We start from the raw sequence: 21,037 nt of genomic DNA, 5'->3' as shown, positions 1-21,037 counted from the left end.
CTTTTGCAACTGTCTAATAATAATTTCCAAAAAGATTTTTTCAAAGCCCTGCCAGAGATTTGGAGTGAGAAAAAGTTGCAATGGACTTGAGAAGGAGCCTGGATTTTCCCTGTGGAATTATTCTGGTAGGTTTTTTCTCATGTCAGTGCAAACACAGATTATTCCCTAGGATTTTTGGGAAATCTTCATCTGACATGAGCCTCTTCTGTTAAGATCTCTAGATTTAGCATATCCTCATACTTACAGAAATTTCATGGAACTTTTTGTTTTGGGTGATTTGAAATAAAAGTATAGTGGCATTCATTCACCTCACCTAATTTTCACCGTCTGAAAGGTTAATGCATAATATGAATATTATTTCTCTGGTCCATAATGTCTTTGAATGGTGAGTTTCTCCTGTCCTAATGTAGATGTTTAGAAAAACTGAAATTAATTACTCCTGCAGATTCACCCTTCTATCCTCTGGTTGCACACTGGGCTTACTTTAAATTAGATGCTGAATAGGAAAGGGGTCATATTAGAGGAAAGAGATGTGTTGCTATCGTGACTCTCTGCATGAGCACCCACAAATTGCTCCACCACAGACCCTCATTGGAAGGGTCCCAGCTTGACTCTGAAGACCAGACCAGGTCCCACCCACTGCAGCAAAGGCCCTGATGTTGTGGTCAAAAAGAGGAGAAGAAATGGCCTGACCCCACAATTTTTTTCACAAATGTCACCAGCCATTTCCTAGACAATCGTTCTGCAGTCATGCTCAAGTTGGACAAGAAATAGGATATGATCCAGCTGAATATTTCATAACTATCCTGTTCAACTAAGTTTTAGGACTGTCTGCTACCACAATTTTCCCCTGGCACAACCAAAATACAATTAAGAAATGACAAAATTCAACAGGGACAAAATGGAGCCAATTTGTGACATTAGGGGTATGAGGATTTTCAAATTTGAAGTGCTAGGGAACAATCAAACAATGCACAACATGGCAAAAGGACTTTTACAAATCATCCAAGTCCAAATCAAATCATCCATCAAAAATCCACAGTCAGCACAAAACTCCAGAAGAGGACTTGTTTCCTTCTAGAAAGGAACAAAACAAAAGGAACAAAGAGAAGCAAAATTCCATCAAGGCTTCCCTGACAATTTCACACATCCTCTGCAGCCTCCAAAGCACTGTTCAAGCTGCACACAGGGAGCTGTGTGTGTCCTGCTGAGCTTGATTTGCAAGAAGGTGAAGGAGGAAGGAGAACATTGAGTACTGAAATGTCCCTACATGCAAAGCAGTGTCAGAAGTAAAAGTAAGTGCCTTTTCTCTGGGGGCTGCAAAACTCCAACTTCAACATCAACTTTGTCTTTGACCTTGGTCGTGTCATTTAAGTGGTGCACCTTCACTTTGAGATTGGCAGAACTCAGCTAACATGATTCAGTTCCAAGGGAGAACCCTATGTTGACCTTTAGGCACCAGAATGCAATCAGAGCTCTTCAGAAAATTGTATTATTTTCTGCTCAGTTTTCTAACTGCTCTGGATCTGTCTGTGTAAATTCTGTGACTCAGCTGCTGCTGACATGTCCTTCTTGCTTAATATTATCTGTGAACTTCACTCCTGTGCAATTCAATTCCATTTCCTGATAATTAATAGAGATGTTAGATGAGACCAGACCTAACACAAATTCTCCAGATACCCTGCAAGATACCTTCCATAAACTTGTTACATTATCATTTATCATGATTCCTCGTTTACAATCTTTCAGCCAGTTTCCAACCCACATGACTGATTTCCCATCCAAGCCAATCTGAATTAATTTCTCTATTAGGGTTTCGTCATAATCCTGCACAGGCCACGGAATGGGTTAGACTGACCTTATAAACCTTTTATGTGTTTGACCTCTTGATGTTACATGGAAGAGTCTCATAAAACTCCAACAGCTCTGAATTTCTCAAGCAGCACCACAGCCCTCCTTTATGATGGGAAAAATCAATGTAAAGGAGAAGTCACAGCAGAATATGAATTCTTGAATGCATAGCCCTGCACCAAAACCACCATCCAACACCCCAAACTGCTCCTTTACCAAACATCTGGAATGTTGTCCTTTGTGTTTACTGTCACCTCATGGAAGAGGCTGTGGGAAAAGCCAATTCAAATTGTTTAGGCATGAACCTGAGTTTTTTCAGCTTCATCCTGGGCTATTCCCTATCCTGGTTATCTTTTCTTTAGCTGCCCTAAAGGAAATGAAAACACATTCCATTCTGCCTTATTTTTCTCTGATATTTTTACTATTTTAAAACATAATCGGGTTTTCCACAACAGAAATATCAGAATAACTCCTAAAGGAGCTTTGTTCAGATCTGTTAAGTAGTGACAAATGATTTGTTTTAACTTGCCTTTTGAGGTGAATGTTGTGATGAAAAAACCATGGATCATATGCAATTACAGCATTTGACATTTATATGAGACAAATTTCCCTTCAAGGATGTCCTCCTTCTCCCACTTCCAAAATCCGATAATTAAGGCAAGAAGATGGTAAAAGTTGTAAGGATACAGGCTTTATTATTTTAGGAGTATATATTAAAAAAAAAGTCACCCTTTTCTTTAAAATTGAATTCTCAAAACCAAAAATGAAATGCTTTATGAGACCAGGGGAGCTCTTAAGCTTGTCAAGCTTGTGAAATTTATTTTAGGGTATATACCTAAAGCCTAATGCTTGTGCTAATCTTGAAGCCTGGGGATAGAAAAGAGTGGAGAGACATTTGTAAATCTTCAGAAATGTTCACATTTCTCTGTGGGTGTCCCAAATTTCTATGCCATTTACAATGACAAATCTGTTGTGCACCAACTGGGTGACCAGTGTTTTCTACATGCGGTTGGGAAATTAGTTATGGACAGGAAAATTTAAGGTTAGTTAACAAAGAAACACCACTGCAAGAATATTTATTACCACATATTCCAGTCATTCCTGAAGAGAAGTGGGTTTGTCATCTGGATGCAAAATTCTGCCTGGTGAAATCTCTTTTGAGGGATGTTTTGTGCTTATCTGTGAATAAAACCTCACTCAAAGAGTCAAGAACATGAACAAACCGAACTGTGAATTTTAGGGGAAAAATGCACATGAATATTTCCATGTTGCATCTACTCGGCACTGAATTTATTAATGTATTTGTTTAATGTATTAAAATCTGCACTAAGAAATCATCCTAGAAAATGATTAGGAAAAAGGTGATTTATATTGAAGTCACAGATTCTGCCAAAGAGATGGAATTGCATAATGAAATACTGCTAACAACATCTTTCTTCTTAATGAACCGCACAATTTTTTACAAACTAGACAGGCTTGGAAAACTGGAAGCCAGAATCACTTGTCCCATCAATACAGTGCCTTGGTCTTCAGTGTAAAACTGCATTAACAAGAGCCAGAGCACCCTCCTGGTGGGTAAATTCATGTGCAGGGGCACTGGGCTGTGTCCTCACCCAGCTGGGTGACTTTATTTTGCTGTGATTTTCCTTCCCTAAAGTTTGAATATAAGAAAAAATTTCCTCTTAATTTTTTTCCTCTTTTATTTTCTAATCTAAAATATAATGTGAGTTTTGCAATAATTTTGAAAGACTACCTAGAATGACCCCTTTTAATACAAAAAACCAGGAACATTTTGTTAGGGGCATGTCAAAATGAAACTGTGGGAACCTGTCCTTATCCTTCCATCCTTCAAAATGAAATTAGGTACAGGACGGACATTGTTTCAAAAATGCTTTTGTTTTCAAGAGTACTGTAACTTCATATAGAAAAAGATGCAGCTGAAGATTTCGGGCCATCCCCAAAAATGGGGTTATGCAAAATTTAGTCCAGGTAATTCAACATTTAGAACAGAAGCACCAAAACCCTCCATGGCCACTGCTGAATCATAGCACCCTTTAGGTGATGTTGACACCTGTGTAAAAATGCACCATGCATGTGGCAAGAATAACACCTGCCCATCAGGCTGACAACACTCGTGTGACACTGGTAGAAACAATTACACAAAGTGTAAGTGACGCTTTTCTTTCTTGTTTCAGTGTCAAACTTGGGCACAGCAGCTCAGGGCCCCAGAACCAGCCCTGTAGGCGATGTTTATCCTTACATGTTGTGAGAGATACATGTCAGGTGTTTGGGCCACCCTGTGGAAGTATTAACTGGGGTCTCCGAGGCGTCCCATCATTAACACAAGGAAATAACTGTGGCAGGCTGGAGATGGATCTTTAATCCTCTTTGCTTACACTGCACTGCACTAGGAGTCTCAGTGGTGTCTGTTGCCTTCAAAGGTGTGGGGCAGGAAGGCAGGACTGCCCTTTACCTTCTCAGATCCCCTCAGCACAGACAAGCAGGCTTTAGGGTTTGAATAATTTTTAAAAAAGAATTGGTCTGCAAGACACCAAAATATTTGCCATCATACGTACTCAGGAAATGTTGCACAGATGAAGTGCCCAATAATTTTTTAGCTATAGATCATTATCAGACCAAAACTTTCTGCAAATTACCCAGCTAGTGACACACCAGTCTCACAACTCATGCTCACCCAGCAACTCCCTGTCTGTCATGCCAGTTTGCTGGCAAGAGTGGACTGGAGGAGGGAGTGTTTGATGGCAAAACATAAAACCAGGGAGAAAAGCTGATCTGGCCAGCTCACAACTGTTAAGGCTGTCTGGTGTCTTGCAGAGCTGCTGCTGGTATGCAGGAATGTTGTTGTGTAGGAATTGCCCACCAATGTATGAATGGTATTAAGGAGAAGAAAAAGAACTTCAGCAAAATTTCATACCAGGGCTGCCACCAAAAAAAAAATGATTGCCAGTTTGCCCTTGAGCTGATCCCACAGTAAATCTTTTTAGATGGAAATCTTCCTGCTGCCACCAGCTCACCCTTGCCAGTGTCATCAGAGATCCCCAGCACTTCACCTTAAGCTCCTGCTCTCAAATGGCCTGACCAGTGTAAAAGTGAGGCCAATTCACACCCAGTGAGTCCAGGGCTAGGGCAGTGACATGCGCCACTGCATGTGATCATCTCTGCAATGCTCAGGACCTCGGTCACTGCTCTCTCCCTTTGTAGGATGCTTCACAGCCTCACTTCCAAGAACTTCCTTTGCTGCCTATTCCCCACATGAGCACCTCACCCCTTGTCAGGTAGGAAAACAGAGAACAGGACAAATACAGTGAGAAAAAGAGGTATAAAAAACTTCATAGCTTGCTCCTTTGGCCTCTCGTTGTCTTCCCCTCTCCTTTCCATCACTCAGAGTGTCTGCTTTCCTACATTGTTGAAGATTCTCATTTGTGTTTAAAGCTGTTTCACAGCTCAAGTCCCAGCCACATCTCACTGTTTGCACTGTGAAGGGGCAGTGGATGTGGGGCCTGCATAAATTAAAAGCTTTCAATACAAATGCGAGATCACGGTTTCCTCAATTTACTTCTCTTGGAAAACCAGTAGCTGGGTTCTTTTGTAATAACCACTGCATAGAGGTTTTTTATCTCAATGTCTGAAGACATTTAATATGGGTTTTGCTCTTAGATTACTGTTTTACAAACACCTATCCCAGCCTTACCTACATCATTTTTTGCACACTAAGATACGCCTGTAAATGCATACCCACGTGGTTGCTAATACTGTAAGAACTTCTTTTTGGCTGTATTTCAGTCTAATTTCATCCTCTCACTTCTACCTTATATGAGGGTCTCCTCTCCTCTCCTCTCCTCTCCTCTCCTCTCCTCTCCTCTCCTCTCCTCTCCTCTCCTCTCCTCTCCTCTCCTCTCCTCTCCTCTCCTCTCCTCTCCTCTCCTCTCCTCTCCTCTCCTCTCCTCTCCTCTCCTCTCCTCTCCTCTCCTCTCCTCTCCTCTCCTCTCCTCTCCTCTCCTTTCTCTGGGAATATGCCATGCCTTCTGTACTAATGCGAATGAATTTTATTCTTCTGCCTTGCTGGGTGGTACCTGAATTTGTTTTAATTCTTGTTACAGATACCAAGAATACCCATCTGTTTTAAAACTGAAGACAGAAGTTCAGAGCCCTCCAAGAGCTCACACAGCCAGTACAGTAGGGGGCTACAAAGATGTTTGGGAAAACACAGAGATGACTGTTATAGGAAGACACCACGTCAGTGCAGAAACATTGGCAAGCCTTAACAAAATAGTTAAGGAAATAAATGCTTTTTTATGTCCACAGAGGACTGTCTTTTTAGAAAAATGGCAAAGTTCTGCAGGGCTTTCTTCCTTTGGCAAGCAGATGACATCCATTCTAGATCTCCAGGGATGAGCCATTATCACTAGCAGAAGGGGTTTATAATTGCATCTTGCTCTTCTCTCCTCCTAAACAACCTTCCAATTGCTTCTTTATTATTATTCACATCAAGGCCTGGCACTGCACAAAAGGCCACGTCCCCCTGCAAGTGCTGACAAAAGTAAAAGTGGAATAGCTGGGAGGGAAAGGCAGGAAGCAGACAACCAAGGTCATCCAAAAGGTCAACGGTGAACACTTTCTTTGCAGAAAGAATGGCCAGAGCTCTCAGCTATTGGATGGGAAGGAATGAGCCCCACACCCAAGGAACTTGGTCTCTACACCCCTGGTCAGCTGAAGGTGGAATGTCCCTCGGAGATGGACAAGGAACTAAGTTCTGAACTGAAGAACAATTGAAAAAGAACATCCAAACACTCGTTCTTACTTTGCTTGGTCTCTGCTGCCTTTCTGCTGTTTGTTTACATTGGAGTGGCTTATCCTGGTACATGTTAACCCAGTTTCATGCTCCCAGTGTAGTCAGGGCTCATAGTCTGTCTTTGCTTCATGGGAGAAGAGTGTTATCTTAATGCTCGGTCTATCAGAGCCGAGGCAGAGACCTTTCCTAATGTAGTAAGCAAAGGGAGGAGTGGAGAATTCTCCTAAAATGCAAGGAAACATTTTCTTGCCGAAACTGAGCAGACAGGATGCCTGATCACATCCTCAAAAGCTGATATCTGCAGAGCCATCTCCCAGCAAAGGCACAGCTCCACCAGCCCACCCAGGTGAGGAGGGTCAGGAACACTCCCCAGTGCTGCTGGACAGTATGGAAACACAGTTGGAAGGGTAAAAGTGTCTTTTTTTCCCCAAATTAGTTTCCCAATCTGTGAGCCAGAAGATGCTCCTCAGCTTCAAAGATTTTCCACTTGCTTTCATGCTACTGAGCAGCTATTCTGAGCTCAGCCTGCCCCATCCTGTCTTCATCTGCGAGGCTGAGATGAAAACTATCTGCAGCCTCCAGCCTCCCTCTTCTGATCTTCTCCCTGCACATATTTTATTATTTTGCTTTGACTTAGTAGCTTTTTCCAGCCACAGAACACTTCACAAAATCCTGAACCACATGCTTGGACTGGGACAGGTGGTATCACAAACGGGTGCAGAGCCACACTGCTTCTGAGGAAGCATCTGCTCATTGGAGTTTGGGCAATCTTACACTCTAAGTGGTTTTACTGGAGGGATAATCAGTTTGTGGATATTATTGGTGCATAGATGCCTACTCTGATGGAGGTGGGCTCTGGTTTCATATCTTCTCTGTCCCATAGAGGTGTCCCCCTCAGGGACATATAAGGAGGGATTAATCTTAGAGCAGTCAGAAAGACTCCACAAATGCAAATGGAGCAAGACTCATTTAAAAGTACAGCTGTTAATGTGAGAAAAATTGAGAATCTGGCCAGTAGCAAAACTGCAATTAGAGATTTCAAGATGTTAAATGAATGCAAGTAATGCTTCGGCTTAAGCAAGAGCAGACTCAATATCCAGCTGATGTGTTCATCACAAATGTGGTAATAGAGATTTCTGGTTTATTGGCTGCTATTTTGCCTAGTGTTCATAAATGACTGATACTTAATTAATTGAAGGCAATATTACAGGAACCAATCTGCTGACAAAGGTTTCTTTAAACCAGCAGTTTTCATGTTTATTTTGATCTCAGACAGGCAAGTTCTCAGTTATTATCTTTTCTCAGAAAAAGTAGCAAATAAACAAGAAAAGCAACAAAGAAACAATAAAGATGCAATACCTGAAAAATGTTTTTATGCCTTTCTCTTTTTCCCTTCCATATAAAAACTGTGTTCAGAAATAACTTCCATTATTTTTGTTTGGGGGGGTTTTTTTGGCTTTTTCTGGAATCGGATAGTAAAATTTTCTGTGGTTATAGGCGAATCAGGGTCAAAAAGCAATCTCTTCCCTCATATTTCATGGTACACAAGAAGTAATCCTCAGGTAATCAATAATTCTGTTTATACCAACAAATAAACTGTGCCTCAGACCACATTCTGGCCCTGGAGGCAGGGGCACAATGTGCTCACTTCTAGGAACACCACACACTGTTATCAGCAGGATGAAGCGGATTTACCAAGCCAGAGTGGACTCTTTTCCATGCTGTCTCCCAAGTCATGCCCAGTCACTGTTCTGGAAGGCTCAACTGACAAAAACAAAGCTGATATTTGCCAAAACTTGAGATTTAACAGTTTGATGACTGATGCTGAGTGCTCAGTCTGTGCAAGTTAGGGCATAGTCCAGACTCCAAGCACAGTAACATCTTTTTTATGTCCTGAACTGAGGAAAGCATGAGCAATGTTCTTCAGGAAGTGTCTCAAAAATCTTCATTGAGACTTCATATATCCAGCTTTGTTTTCCTGCTCTGCCACGGTCTATCTGCATGACCTTGGGCAAGTCACTCTCTGGCTGGGCTGCAGACTGCAGTGAACAGGCTACTGTGTCCCTGGAACTAGAGCCGGCATTTTCCTTCAGCCTGGTTCACCTGCACTTGCCTACAATGACCCCTAAGTAGCCAGAGTGGATTTTAAACCCACCTCAGGCATTTGAAACCACCCTGCACTCTGTGCTCTGAATGTGAATGCGTGTCTCTGCTCCTTGTGAGTGGAGAGACCAAGTTCCTGCCTTACAGAGGGATAGGTAAAGTACAAGTACTTAGGGCTGTAAGTTCTTCCAGCACTACAGCAAGTAATGGTTAAACAATTGTCCTTCACATCCAAATTTCCTCAGGAAAAGCCGAGCAGTTTCATCAGGTTTTGCAGCCCAATAAGAGCTGCTTCAAAACTGGAGCAGTTTGCCGAAACCTGCTTGAGTGGTTCCCAGAAAGTCCTGTGGGAAACCTGCCAAGAACTCACCCCCTGTCAGCCTTCAGCCAGCCTCACCTGAGAGGTTTGAACTGATTTGGCCTCCATCAGGAGATGAGAAGAGAGACAAAGTAAAAGCTTCTCACAAGGCTTGAGGGAAATAAAAAACTACAAGATGTTTTTTACAGCTCCCAGATGGAGGAGTGGAACAGCTCAACACTGTCATTGTGTCCCAGAGCAGCACAGTTTTACACTTGACCCATGTCAACTGTGCTGTAAACTAAACACATATGGGGCACCTTCATGGTTTGTAAATCCCCATATTGTTTTTAGAAGAATTTTGTTTAATTTGAGGCCGTTATTAAAAGAGCAAAACCTATCAGAATTAACCAAGCAACATGACCATTGAGAAAGTGAGGCAACCTAGAAGATCTTACAGGGTCCTAATGTTGCAGGAAAGTTTAGCTGAGAAGAATCCCAAGGGCATGGACCAGTGAATGCGATGAACACTGGCCCACACTGAATAAGAGCAGGCAGATTTGGGTCTCTTGTTTGCAGTCCCATGAGGTTTAACCACAGCTTTTCCTTAATGTCAGAGTTCAAGTGTGAAGAAATACAAAACCTCACAGATACAGCGACAGGGGTTCTGTGCCTTTGCTGAACATCCAGAAACTCATCTACCCAAATGGGCGGAGCATCTGAGATGTTTCTGTTTAAACACAATGAGACACCTCAAAACAAGAAATACAGGCCTGAGTTTCCACAGCCTTTGCTCAGAGGTGCAAGTAGAGGGAGGTCAGTAAACAAACTGAGAGCTGGGATTAAACAAAGATCTTGCCCATGGTTTGAAGGAGTTCACAAGATGTTGCCCACAACTTCCTAACCCTTGGTAGACGGGACAGCAAAGATGACAGACAGAAACTAGTGAATTATTTTATACAAAACAGTAATTTAATCCCAGCAGCTGGAGCCAAAGAGACCAGAGAAGGTGAGTCTCTGCAGACACACCATTGTTGAAGACCAGCCCAGGTTCAGGGCTGACCACAGATCCATAATAGAGTCCTTAATATATAAGAAGAAGCAAAATAGTGGCAAAGTGTGTTTCTCTTTCTCAGTAAAAGCAGGACTCACATAAATGAGATGTAATTGCTGGCTTTTATCTGAAGTGAAGTCACAGCCTTTGGTGGCTTTACCTTCTTTCACTGGCAAGAGGACAAAAAGCTCCCTACCCTGCTCTGTCCAGCTTTAAACTGAGTTACTTAAGGGTGTTTATTCCCTCACCCAGAAGATGAAACACAACAAGTCTTTGGGGGATTGAAGATGCTGGGATGGTGTTTGGCAGTGCTCTGAGTTAAACTTCTGTGTTTTAGGAAAACCTTTCTCTGTATGTGAATTATTTGACAATCCAATATGTAGCTAATCCAGACCACATAATCTCTTCCTCTGCTTTTATCTTGAAAAAAAGGAGGAGCTGTAGGCAATCTTCTAATGAAAAAAACCACAGTGCAAGTGACTGCATCCTAGTTTTGATAAGATCAGTTAGGGTTTGTCTAGAGAAGAAAATTAACCTGGATTTAGAGGATAGGATGACTATTTCTGTATAAAGTTGCTTTATAACACTTAGATTATCAGTGTTCTCCACTGAACTACCTTAATTTTAATTCTAAAAATAAGCAAAATGTAAAGGATTCGCTTTAATTCTGCAGTAATAGCATGAAGATAAAATTTGTTCTGGGATATTTAATCCAGAATAACTTGTTTTTCTGAGCACTCTTTGCACTCAAGGCTTTCCAGCAGTAGCAAGGACACCTTTTCATTTCCACACACTCCACTCAGGCAGCCACAACTCTGTACAAAGCAATTACTGTAACATCTACAGCCACGGGACCAAATCCAAGCTGTTCCACCTGGCACTTTTATTGAAGGAAAAAGACAATCAAATAAAATCAATCTATGTCTCTGCTTCAGATTTCGGAACAGGCACTGACTTTATGGGATCTTTTTCTGGTAAATGTACAGTAAGAAACAAATTATAACTTCAGTATCTTAGTGCTGGTACTTGCAAGAGCATGTCCCTTACCCCCAAGGAACTCTTTGAAAAAGAGGGAGAGGTAACCCCAGAGATCTCTGGTTTTCAAGGAGGAGCATGTCTTCTCCCCCATGACCTGAGCCATGAGTAAATAGTGTCCTAGGGAGTTTGTTACACTCTGTTAAATAAATCCTGCCTCTGGTGCAATGCCCAGGGGAGCATGCAGATGTACTGTAATCCACAAAACTTCTTTGATGAGCTACCTGCAAACTTTGTACCTTATTTACTCACAGCAGGTTAGTCATGGTGAGCGGAATTGCTCCAGATGGGAGGGAAAGCAGATGGGTGCTTGTGTGCCAGGGAAATAGTCCTGAGATAATTTGTGTCAAATTGCTTATTCTTTTAATTAGGAGGACTGAAACTTCTTTCACCTTTCACCTTGTTTCAACTTTGCTGGAAGCCTCTAGCTGGTGGGATCCATCCCAAAACTCCAGCCCATCCATCAGCGACAGAGTTAACAATTTTTACACTGAGAGAGGAAAAAAAAAAATCCCACTTCCCTTCACCTTCTTTGCATGCAGGTAAAGAAGGCAGGACACCTGAAATTGCTTCTGGCCCAGACCTCCTGCTGCTCTTACAGCACTGGCAGGGGCAGGGAGACACAGGACCTCACTGTGCCTTTGAGGAAAGCTTTTCCTGGCCACATTAAAGACAAATTATCCCACCACAGCAGTGAGGCTGGAAAAGGTGATAGTGCAAACCAGCTCTCCACCCCCCACCGACCTCCTGTCCCTTTCCCCCCATGAATGGAACCTTCAAGGCATTGCAAGGTCTGCCGGTGCTCAGGCTCTTCTCCGCTCCCTTCTTCTCCTGCTCCGGCAGCAGCGTCCGGTTCCCCACCCTCCCTCCTCGCCCAGAGCAAAGCAAGGCACCAGATTCAGCTGCTTCACGAGGAAAGCCCAGATCACACACATTTCCACAGAGAGAGAGAGATATGATTATATTTCTCTTTGCTGCTTAGGACAAGAAATGAAGTGCTGCCTCTTTAATTGGCGAAAGCATGCAGTAAGAGCATACCTTTAATTTAGTGTTGGGATAGCTCACTTGCACCCTGGCTGTTGTCTTATTGGAGAGGGCAGCCTGCCTCAGATCCTCTAGCACTGAAATAATATCATCCAGCACGCATTTCTTATCCTGATTTCTCAACACACACAGATGGGAAAAAGTATAATTATAGCCTTTGTAGTTCACCTTCATTTCCAGCACGGCTCGGTGGATCTGCAGGATCACATCAGCCTGATGCAAAATATTGCCTCCGGGTTTGGAGAGGAGAATCACCCTGCCATACCTCCCCGGGGTGTGCAAGTCCGAATACAGCTGGCTTTTGGATTGATCGAGGGAGAAAAGGCTGCTGGCTAAGCTCCTCTCGATCTTGGCCAGGCTGTGGCTGGGGGCTACCAGGCTCTCCAGGTCAGTGTCAGGCTGGAAGCGGTTGAGCAGGCTGAAGCCGAAGATGATGGTCAGGACTGCGGGCACAGTGAGGAAAAACACCGGATGCCTGCTCACGAATAAGCCCAGCTTGTAGAAAAACGACTGGAGCCCTCTGTGTATCACCTGCCGCAGCATCCTCCACCAGATCCAGCCTGCAGATGCTCCTGGCCGTCTTAGAAAGCACATGTGACATGTGTAGCTCCTTACCCCTTCCTGCCAGTTTCCCTTTCTCTCTCCCTCTCTCTCTACTACTCCTTTAAAAGACTGCAGCAAGTTGCAGCAAGACAGCCAAATATTGATCAATGGGGTGTGTGTGTGCGTGCGGGTGTGTGTGTGTGTGCCGGAGATGGAAGGGACCGGGCAGGGGAGGGAGGGAAGGGGGGGTGGGGGTTCCTTGCCTTTTTTTCCCTCTTTCTCTCCTTTTTTTCCCCCCCGCTCTCCTCCCTCCCCCAAGCCAGGCAGCATCGCCGCCCCCCTTCCCCTTCCTCCCTCCCTCCCTCCCTCCCGCCCGGTGCCCCCCTTTCTCCGGCGAGGCTCGGGCGCTGCACCGGGAGCGCTGCCGGCTCCGCAGTGCCCGCTCCGCTCCGCGCCCCGCGCAGCCCCGCTCCGCGCCCGGCCCCGCTGCTCCGGGAGCTGCGGGCAGCGCTGCCGCTCCCCTCCGCCCCTTACACACACACACACACACACACACACACACACACACGGAATTCGCCGGGGCCGGAGGATGATGCTGCATTTTAACGTCCCCCGACCCCTCCGCGCCCCTCCCTCGCTCCCCCTCCCCATCCCCGCCGGTTGCCGGAGGAGGGAGAGCTCGGCCCCGAGACTTGGCGATCCGCTTCCACAGCAGCAGCAGCAGCAGCAGCAGCCGCCGCGCTCCACTCTCGTCCCGCGGTCCCGCGGCTGCAGCATCCCCGCGCCGCACTCCTCTCTCCATCCCCGGTCCCGCGGCTGCTGCATCTCCCGGCCGCGCTCCGCTCTCGTCCCGCTATCCCACCGCGTCCCCCCACCGCGCCCTGCTCTCATCCCGCTATCCCACCGCATCCCCCCAGCCGTGCTCCGCTCTCATCCCGCTATCCCACTGCATCCCCCCGCTGCACTCGGCTCTGCCCCATCCGTGCTGTGGCTCTCGGGGGCGGGGGTACACACGGTACACACTGCTCCAGGCAAAGCTTCCAGCCCAAATTTGCCCTTTCCCCCATTTGCTGCCTGGGATCGCCCAGATGGAGATGCCCCGTGCTCCTGAGAGGAACAGGGAGACCCCAGGAAATGCTGGACACAAGGGGAGGAAGGGGAGAGGAGCTGCTCCTTTCTGCTGCCCCATACCCTGGCACATCTCCCTCGGCCAGCTGTTCCCTCAGCAATGACCCAAGAGAGGTAGGAACACAGCTCCTTACACCCTCCAGCTGAAAAAGAGGTTTTCCAAGCAAAGACACCAGCAGACCATTACATAAGAGGAGGAGAATTCTGCAGCTCCCTCGGACCAAAGGAGAGCAGCAGAGAAATGCATTTGCAGCAGGCGAGCTGCCCGCCAACTCTCCAGACAGAAAGCTCTGCTCCTCTGGGAGCCTAAGCCAGGACTGGCTGGGACAGCAGGTCCAGCCCCAGCAGAGCTGACAGCCCCTTGCCGGAAAGGCAGGAGGAAAGGCAGGCTGGCTTTGCAGGAGCTTTGTACTTAACTTGTAATTCTAAATCACAGACGCGTAATTAAAAAGCAAAACCCAAAACCCGCAGCTCTCTGCTTGGTGTCTCCCCTGCCCCCAAATTTCTGTTACCTTTTAGTGAGTTTTGTCAAGCAGAAATTATTTATCTTGGGGTGGGACCAAGGACACCTCAAAGTCTGAGAACAAGGCTTTTCCATAATAAACCCCTACAGAAACAAGAGAGTGAGTGGAAACTGGGGAGCTCAAAAAATATCAGTTAGCAGCCTCTGCCTCATTCAGTACTAGACAAAAAGCAGGCTGCACTCAGTTTGAAGTACTTATCAGTGTTTTGGAGAAGAAACAGCATATTCAGCAATCCCTTTCGTGCTTCTACACCCCTTCTACACATGCTTCTACTGCTACTAGCATTGGATTTGATGACCTTTGAGGTCTTTTCCAACTTAATCATCCTACGGCTCTATGGCTCTGTGTGGATGAACAGGACTGGTGGAGAAGGAGCCAAACTGAGATGGCTTTGGAGGGCCTGTGTTAGGTTGCAGAGGCAGTGATTCAGTTTGGGACCCAGAAGCCTTTCAGAAGTGTGGAAATAACTGCACTGGTAAATCTGGCTTAATGTTTAGGTATTTGATTGGGTGCTGCAAGCACATCGTGGCTTTCAAATTCAGGCTGTTTTTATTTAGTGGCCTAGATATAGTTGATCTGCAAATGTGGATTGGAGTTCTTACAGGCAACAAGGAGAGGTCTAAGGTGGGAAGTTCTGCAGAAAAGACCCTGTCAGCCATCTATCTGCGCATCTTAAGGTACTGCCTTCCTCCATAACCCTAGGAAATGCTAAGCTCCATTGGTACATATTACAGCTTTTTGTCTATTTTATGATGTACTTATGCCAGTGGTTGAGTGCTCCCAGAGAATAAAGTCTAAATGCAAAGGCTTTACTGAGCCTTTGTACTTAAACGCAGAAGGGAGACCTTGAGTGGGAATCCAGAGCCTGATTCCTAATTTTTGCACGTGCAGGCTTGTAACAGCCGTTGACAAAGCATGGTGACCCTGTCTAAGCTGTGGGTAGCAGAGATACCTGGGTGCTGTGGGCCTGGAGCCTTTGGATCCTTGGCACTTATTGCTTCTGTGACTGAGATGGTGTTGGGAGCTGGTCTGGCAGGGAGAAACCTGGAATCACTCCTCTTGGTTGCTGTGGCCTTGTCCAGTGGTCCTTCACAGAGCTGAGGAGCTCAGGAGCTTGGCCAGATCATAAAATGACAGAGTAGTCTGGGTTCTAAAGGGCCTTAAAGTACATCCAGTTCCAGCCCCTTGCCATGGGCAGGGACACCTTCCTCTAGATCAGGTTGCTCAAAGTCCCATCCAACCTGGCCTTGAACTTTCAGGGATGGGGATCCACAATGTCTCTGAACAACTCGATCCAGTGACTCATCACCCCACAGTAAAGAATTCCTTCCTAATATCTAATCTAAAGCTGCACCTTTTTAAGGTTAAAGCCATTCCCATTGACCTGTTAGGTTGCAGAGTGTAGTTGAGATGATTCATTACAGGCAGTGACCACAGGAACAGTTCAGGAACACAGCACAACTTGACTGGAGCACCCCGGGACAGGCATGTCCCTCTAGTGCCTGAATAAGATATGGCAAAGGATGACTTTTTACTGCAGCTTCTCGAGGTCTTGGACCACATCAGGACAATAATGGCCAGGATGCTGCAGTGGAGCATTCCAGCATGGCATGGCTGAAACACAGAGCAAAGAAGGGGCAAAGAAAGCTGTGCAGTGACAGGTGGGACTGTGCTGCTTCCTTCCTGAGCAGCAAGGTAAAGAATAAAGGGCACTGCCAGCTGGTCCTGCCTGTCCCTGGGAGTACACAGTAACAATGTGTAATCCAACATTAGTGCCAGTAAAACTGGCTTAATTTTTAGATACTTGAGTGGATGCTGCAAGCACATTGTGCCTTTCAAATTCAGAATGATTTTAAGCCCAGATGCTGCTGATCTGAAGGTACCTGCAAGTGTTAACCCACAGGGAACATGGATGATAAAGTGAGCAGCGCATTATATTGGTCATCCCAAATGGCAAAATCCATGGAGGATCCAAAAAGTCAGCTTGAAGTACATCTCAGAAACAAGCAGGGCATCAGCACCTTTTCTGAGAACAGTGCTGGGATATGCTGATATTTATATCCTCCCTGGTGTCATCCAATGAATCCTCTTTAAAGTGGAATAACAGACATGTCAGGGATGTTAGCTGGGGGAGCTGAGTGATGGTTCACAGAGACTGGAGCTCAGAGAAATAGCAAACCACAGAGAGAAACTAAAATCACTCCAAAATATTTGAGACTATTCAGCTTGGAAAAAATGCAGGTCTGTCGGAGGAAAATTATTGAAGTTGCCTATTCCCAGAAAGGAGACAACTTTGGAAACAAATGATTCAGCACAAAGAAAATAAAGGGATTATAGCACAAGGCAAAGTAGACATGGCTTTGGAAAAAGCTTTGGAAAAGAGCAGAAAGTCAAAGCAAACCAAATTTACTTGCAGGGTAACCTAAAGCAAGGAGGACTGGAACAGTCCCTCTGATTCTCTGATGGGGCTGCTATGGTGGACTTTGTTCAGATCAAAGAGCTACTGAAACACAATAGTTTAAATAACAATTATGAACAGGCTTGAGGGGTTGGAATAAGTGCACTGATTAGGTACTGAAAAAAGGTATATTGGGTGCCCAGGAGCCAGATTGCCATATGGAGATTCAAAAATGAGTAAAGGCACAAAGGTCCTATTGACATAGTGATTTTAAGTTGTTGTGGTTTAATAGCTGGGTGGATATAGTAAAAATTAATGGTATAAAAAGACATTAAATAGTGAAAAAATAATGCAGAGGGATAATTCAGAATAGCAACAGAGGCTGTGAACATTAAAGCAAGTAAAACAAACTTCAGACCAAATAGTTCATGTTCATACACTTTTATGATTTTCTATCTCAAACTGGGAAAGAAAAATTTTTATGTGCTATACAGTTTAGTTTTAGAAATATGGATTATAAGAAAAAATCCCTTAGGAATCCTTGTTTCAGTTCTGAACTTCATTGAACAGCAGGGCCAGCACTGCTCAGGGAGAGCAGGGATGGGAAGGGGGAGACAGAGGAAGTTTGTTTATCCTACTGGGGTTGAGAGCAGGGGAGAAAGGAGAAAGAACAGTCGTGACCCTTTAGGGAAAATAATCCAAAGCAAAACCTGTGGTTACTGTGGTTGAATTGGCTGTTTTGTTTCTGTGCTATGTAGTTGTCTTGAAAATAGCTGAGAAAACCCTTCCAGCTGAAGAAAGGGAGAGAATGAAACACTGAGGTGCCTTTTAGGGAGAATGTCAGGCCCTGCAGGAGCAGAAACCTGCACCCATTGGCCCTGGAGATGTTATACAGAAACACAGACACTGGTGAAAAGTCTGGACAGCCAGGCTGTCAGAAGAGGCGCAGGAGGCTGCAGGGGTAATAGGTAAGAGCAAAAGCTAAAGAGCCTTTGAATCTCTGGTATGGGTATTGCATTATGTATTGTAATATTTTCAAGTATTTAGATTTATTGTGGAAGTTTTATTCCTGCAGTTGGGTTTTATTTCCTTAAGGAGTTGCAGAGTGATTGGGGAAGTTGCTGAAATACTGCTCACATAAGTAAAGAATGCCAAGACAGGGTTTCAAAGGGTTAATATTTGTTGTGGCCAATTCTTTCACATATGAAATGCAGATTTGGAAAAGTATTGTGTGCAAACACAGTGCTTTATTGTACATTGAGAGGATTGTTTTGTCCCTCCTACAAATTTAGTTTTGAAATTAATAACTTGGCAATCCAGCTTTTGGGAGCATGCTTTGAGTAATTTCCCCCCCCCCCCTCCCCGATTAATTCTGAAAATCTTATTAAATTTGAGGGTTTTAAAAACAAATTAGATCTCTTGAACATTTATTAGAAAGATATAGACAGGTTTTCTGCTGTTTAGATTTTTTTTAGTAGCAAATCCATCCTTGCCATTTTCTAAGCTTTTACAGCTAATTCACCCTGTAACCTGATAGAAGCTCCCAGTGTTAGAAAAGAACTGCAAGATCTGTAACAAGTAAAAGCATCATAAAATGCATAATGTTAATGTTATGATATTTCTTGAGAGGATTGAAAAATTAAAATGCTGCAGGAACACAGCTTGTGAAGATAGCTGGGAGCAGCAGGCAGTTAAGTAATATGTTCTGTGTGGGTGGGAGGTTAAGTTGTGGCTTTGTTTTCTTTTGTTAGAGAGAAAATATTGATTCATCTGGAGAAAATGGAAATGACTGAGGAAGCTCCCTCACAGGAGTGAAAAAAATCAAATGAATGCATTCCCACGTGTGTTCCTTATCACTTCTGCAACAATTAAACCCCATCTTTTCAGCTCTTGCTGCTGTGCTTCCTACTATCATAAAAGGCAAACAATGAATATTCATTTCTTCTGTCACCGTATGACTTGATTCTCATGTCTCTGCTATTTGGAAAAGTACTCTGAAGACAAAGGTGTCTGCTACAACCCATCCCTAGATGGAGATCTGCGGCACTGTCAATTACTCCTGCTCCCCACGTCCTCTGTGAGGGCTTTACACAGACACCAAATCTGTGCTGTGAGTTGTCAAACGGGCTGGGGAAAGTACTGTAATGTATTTTTAATGTTCCACCTCCAGAGGAAGGTGGAAATCCTCTCCTAAGCACAGGAATCCCAGTAAGAAAATAGATGGATTTAATCCTTGGTCTGACAACATCTTGGATGCTTGCCTTGTGCTATTTCACCTCCTTATGGAAGATGGAGGGCAGTGTTGTCCTTAGCCCAGATCAGAGGGTGATGCCCTGATCACAGCAGTGTTATTTTCTGTTTATAATGGCGGGTTCAGGATTGAAAGGCAATACCATAGATCTTGTAGAAGAGACCACCTTCATAAAACATCCTCCTAAGAGGCTTCTTGCTAATTCTGTCCCCCTCAGTCTGCTGTTTTGGAGGGGGCCTGAGGTGGCCTTTGCTGTGAATCCTGCGAGGACAGAGATGAGTGTGGTGAGAGAAACTGATGGGGAGGAGCAAAGAGCAGCCAGATCCAGGACTTTACTCCTTTAGACTGACATGAAGAGATATGCAATAACTCTCCTTGTTGTCACAGCATCTTTTATGAAAAAATCCTTTCCTTAGGATTTTTCCTCCTGAGAAGCTGAGAGGCCTCAGGAACAAAATGTAAACAATGGTTATCTGTTGCCGTGGAATGCAACAGGTGGATCTTTGATTGGCCCATGTTGGTTGTTTCTAATTAATGGCCAATCACAGTGAGCTGGCTTGGACAGAGAGTCCGAGCAACAAGCCTTTGTTATCATTCTTTCTTTTTCTATTCTTAGCTAGCCTTCTGATGAAATCCTTTCTTCTATTCTTTTAGTATAGTTTTAATATTATATATATCATAAAATAATAAGTCAAGCCTTCTGAAACATGGAGTCAGATCCTCATCTCTTCCCTCATCCTAAGACCCCTGTGAACATGGACACACCTTGTTGGCTATTAGACATCATGAGGGCATGGTGGTTTCAATGAGAGGTAAAAAAAAATATGAAAACTAATTTATTACCTAGGAAAGGAGGCTGAAGTTAAAGTACTTTATCACTCCTAAAAGTTGCATTGCTTTAAGATATTTATAACAGAGAGCCATAGAAATTGTTTCATGAACAGCAAACCTACATGGTCATGAGTCCATGCAAAATGTATCAGCACAGTCTCTTTCCTTCTGTCTTTTACAGAGTAATGCAACATTTGGAAAAAGTCCAGATCAACAAACTCATACCAAAACAAAAAATGCAAAACTACACCAAAACTAGCAAAAGCAAACAAATAAACAATCTGAAAGCAACAACAACAACAACAACAACAAACAAAACCCCAGCAAAATGAACAGGAAAAAAAATCAAAAAACCAGACCAAACCCAGCATGACTGTGGTTGCAGGAGTGTGAAGCATTTGAAAGCTGCCTGCAGGGAATATGGCCTTGTTCCTGCTTTTGCCACATTGTTCCTATGGAGTAGTACTGAAAAGGCTCTGATCCATTAGGACCTAAATGAACTAAATGTTCTGTCAGCTTTGGACATCAGGACACATTTTTGTGAACCACTGAATGTTCCCAGTCACAGTTGTGATGAGTATCAAGCTGTGGGCACGACTCCCCTGGTAAACCAAGAAGTGCCAGGGTCCAGTTTCTGACTCTGGGTCCAGCTGGCACAGCCTGTCAGTGTCTATAGCCATGAAATATCCCTGTCTCTGGAATAGGGTAGCTGCATCCAAAGTAACCACTTGGAGTGGTCCCTGGCTGGTGCTGGATCCTGAGCCACTCTCAAGAATGCATTGGGAAAGTGTTGGTTGTTTCAGGCCAGAATAATTCCAGGCACCATTCTAAAACTGAAGAACATACATGATTTCATTCCAGTGCTTGGGAATGTTCCCTGGCAGTGTTTAATCTACTGACAGAGGTAATTATAGGATGGGATTTGCCTAATCAAATGTAGATGCCAACATCTGGGACAGCAGTCTGGGTCTGCCCCAGACAATGTGCAGTGAGTGACAAGAAGCACTTGGCCATAATTTGTCTCATCATATGAGACCTACTTGTCACTAAGTGAATGTCTAACCACAGTCATGAGGATTGCTTCATAAAAGCTGCATGAGATTACACCAGTATAGACAAGACAGTCATAATATTCCAAAAGCAGGTATTGAGGACAATGCTAGG

The 21,037-nt window shown here is 44.3% G+C and overlaps 1 protein-coding gene across 2 annotated transcripts in view; it reads right to left on the bottom strand.

Annotated features, from left to right (window-relative positions):
• PTCHD4 (patched domain containing 4) overlaps window positions 1–12,918 on the bottom strand; it is an 84,130-nt gene extending 71,212 nt beyond the window's left edge. The window contains exon 1 of one of the 2 annotated variants that reach the window (XM_063150950.1): window positions 12,193–12,918. In XM_063150950.1, the coding sequence (XP_063007020.1) occupies window positions 12,193–12,792 (600 nt within the window). In that variant the 5' untranslated portion in view covers window positions 12,793–12,918. The remainder of the gene's footprint in view (window positions 1–12,192) is intronic. The other variant, XM_063150949.1, reaches the window with a different exon arrangement.
• Window positions 12,919–21,037: the final 8,119 nt, after the last annotated feature.

The sequence above is a fragment of the Melospiza melodia genome, chromosome 3 (assembly GCF_035770615.1).
Source record: "Melospiza melodia melodia isolate bMelMel2 chromosome 3, bMelMel2.pri, whole genome shotgun sequence".
Classification (NCBI taxonomy): Eukaryota; Metazoa; Chordata; class Aves; order Passeriformes; family Passerellidae; genus Melospiza; species Melospiza melodia.
Note: the sequence above shows the minus strand (reverse complement) of the source record. Positions and strands in the feature narration are given on the sequence as shown.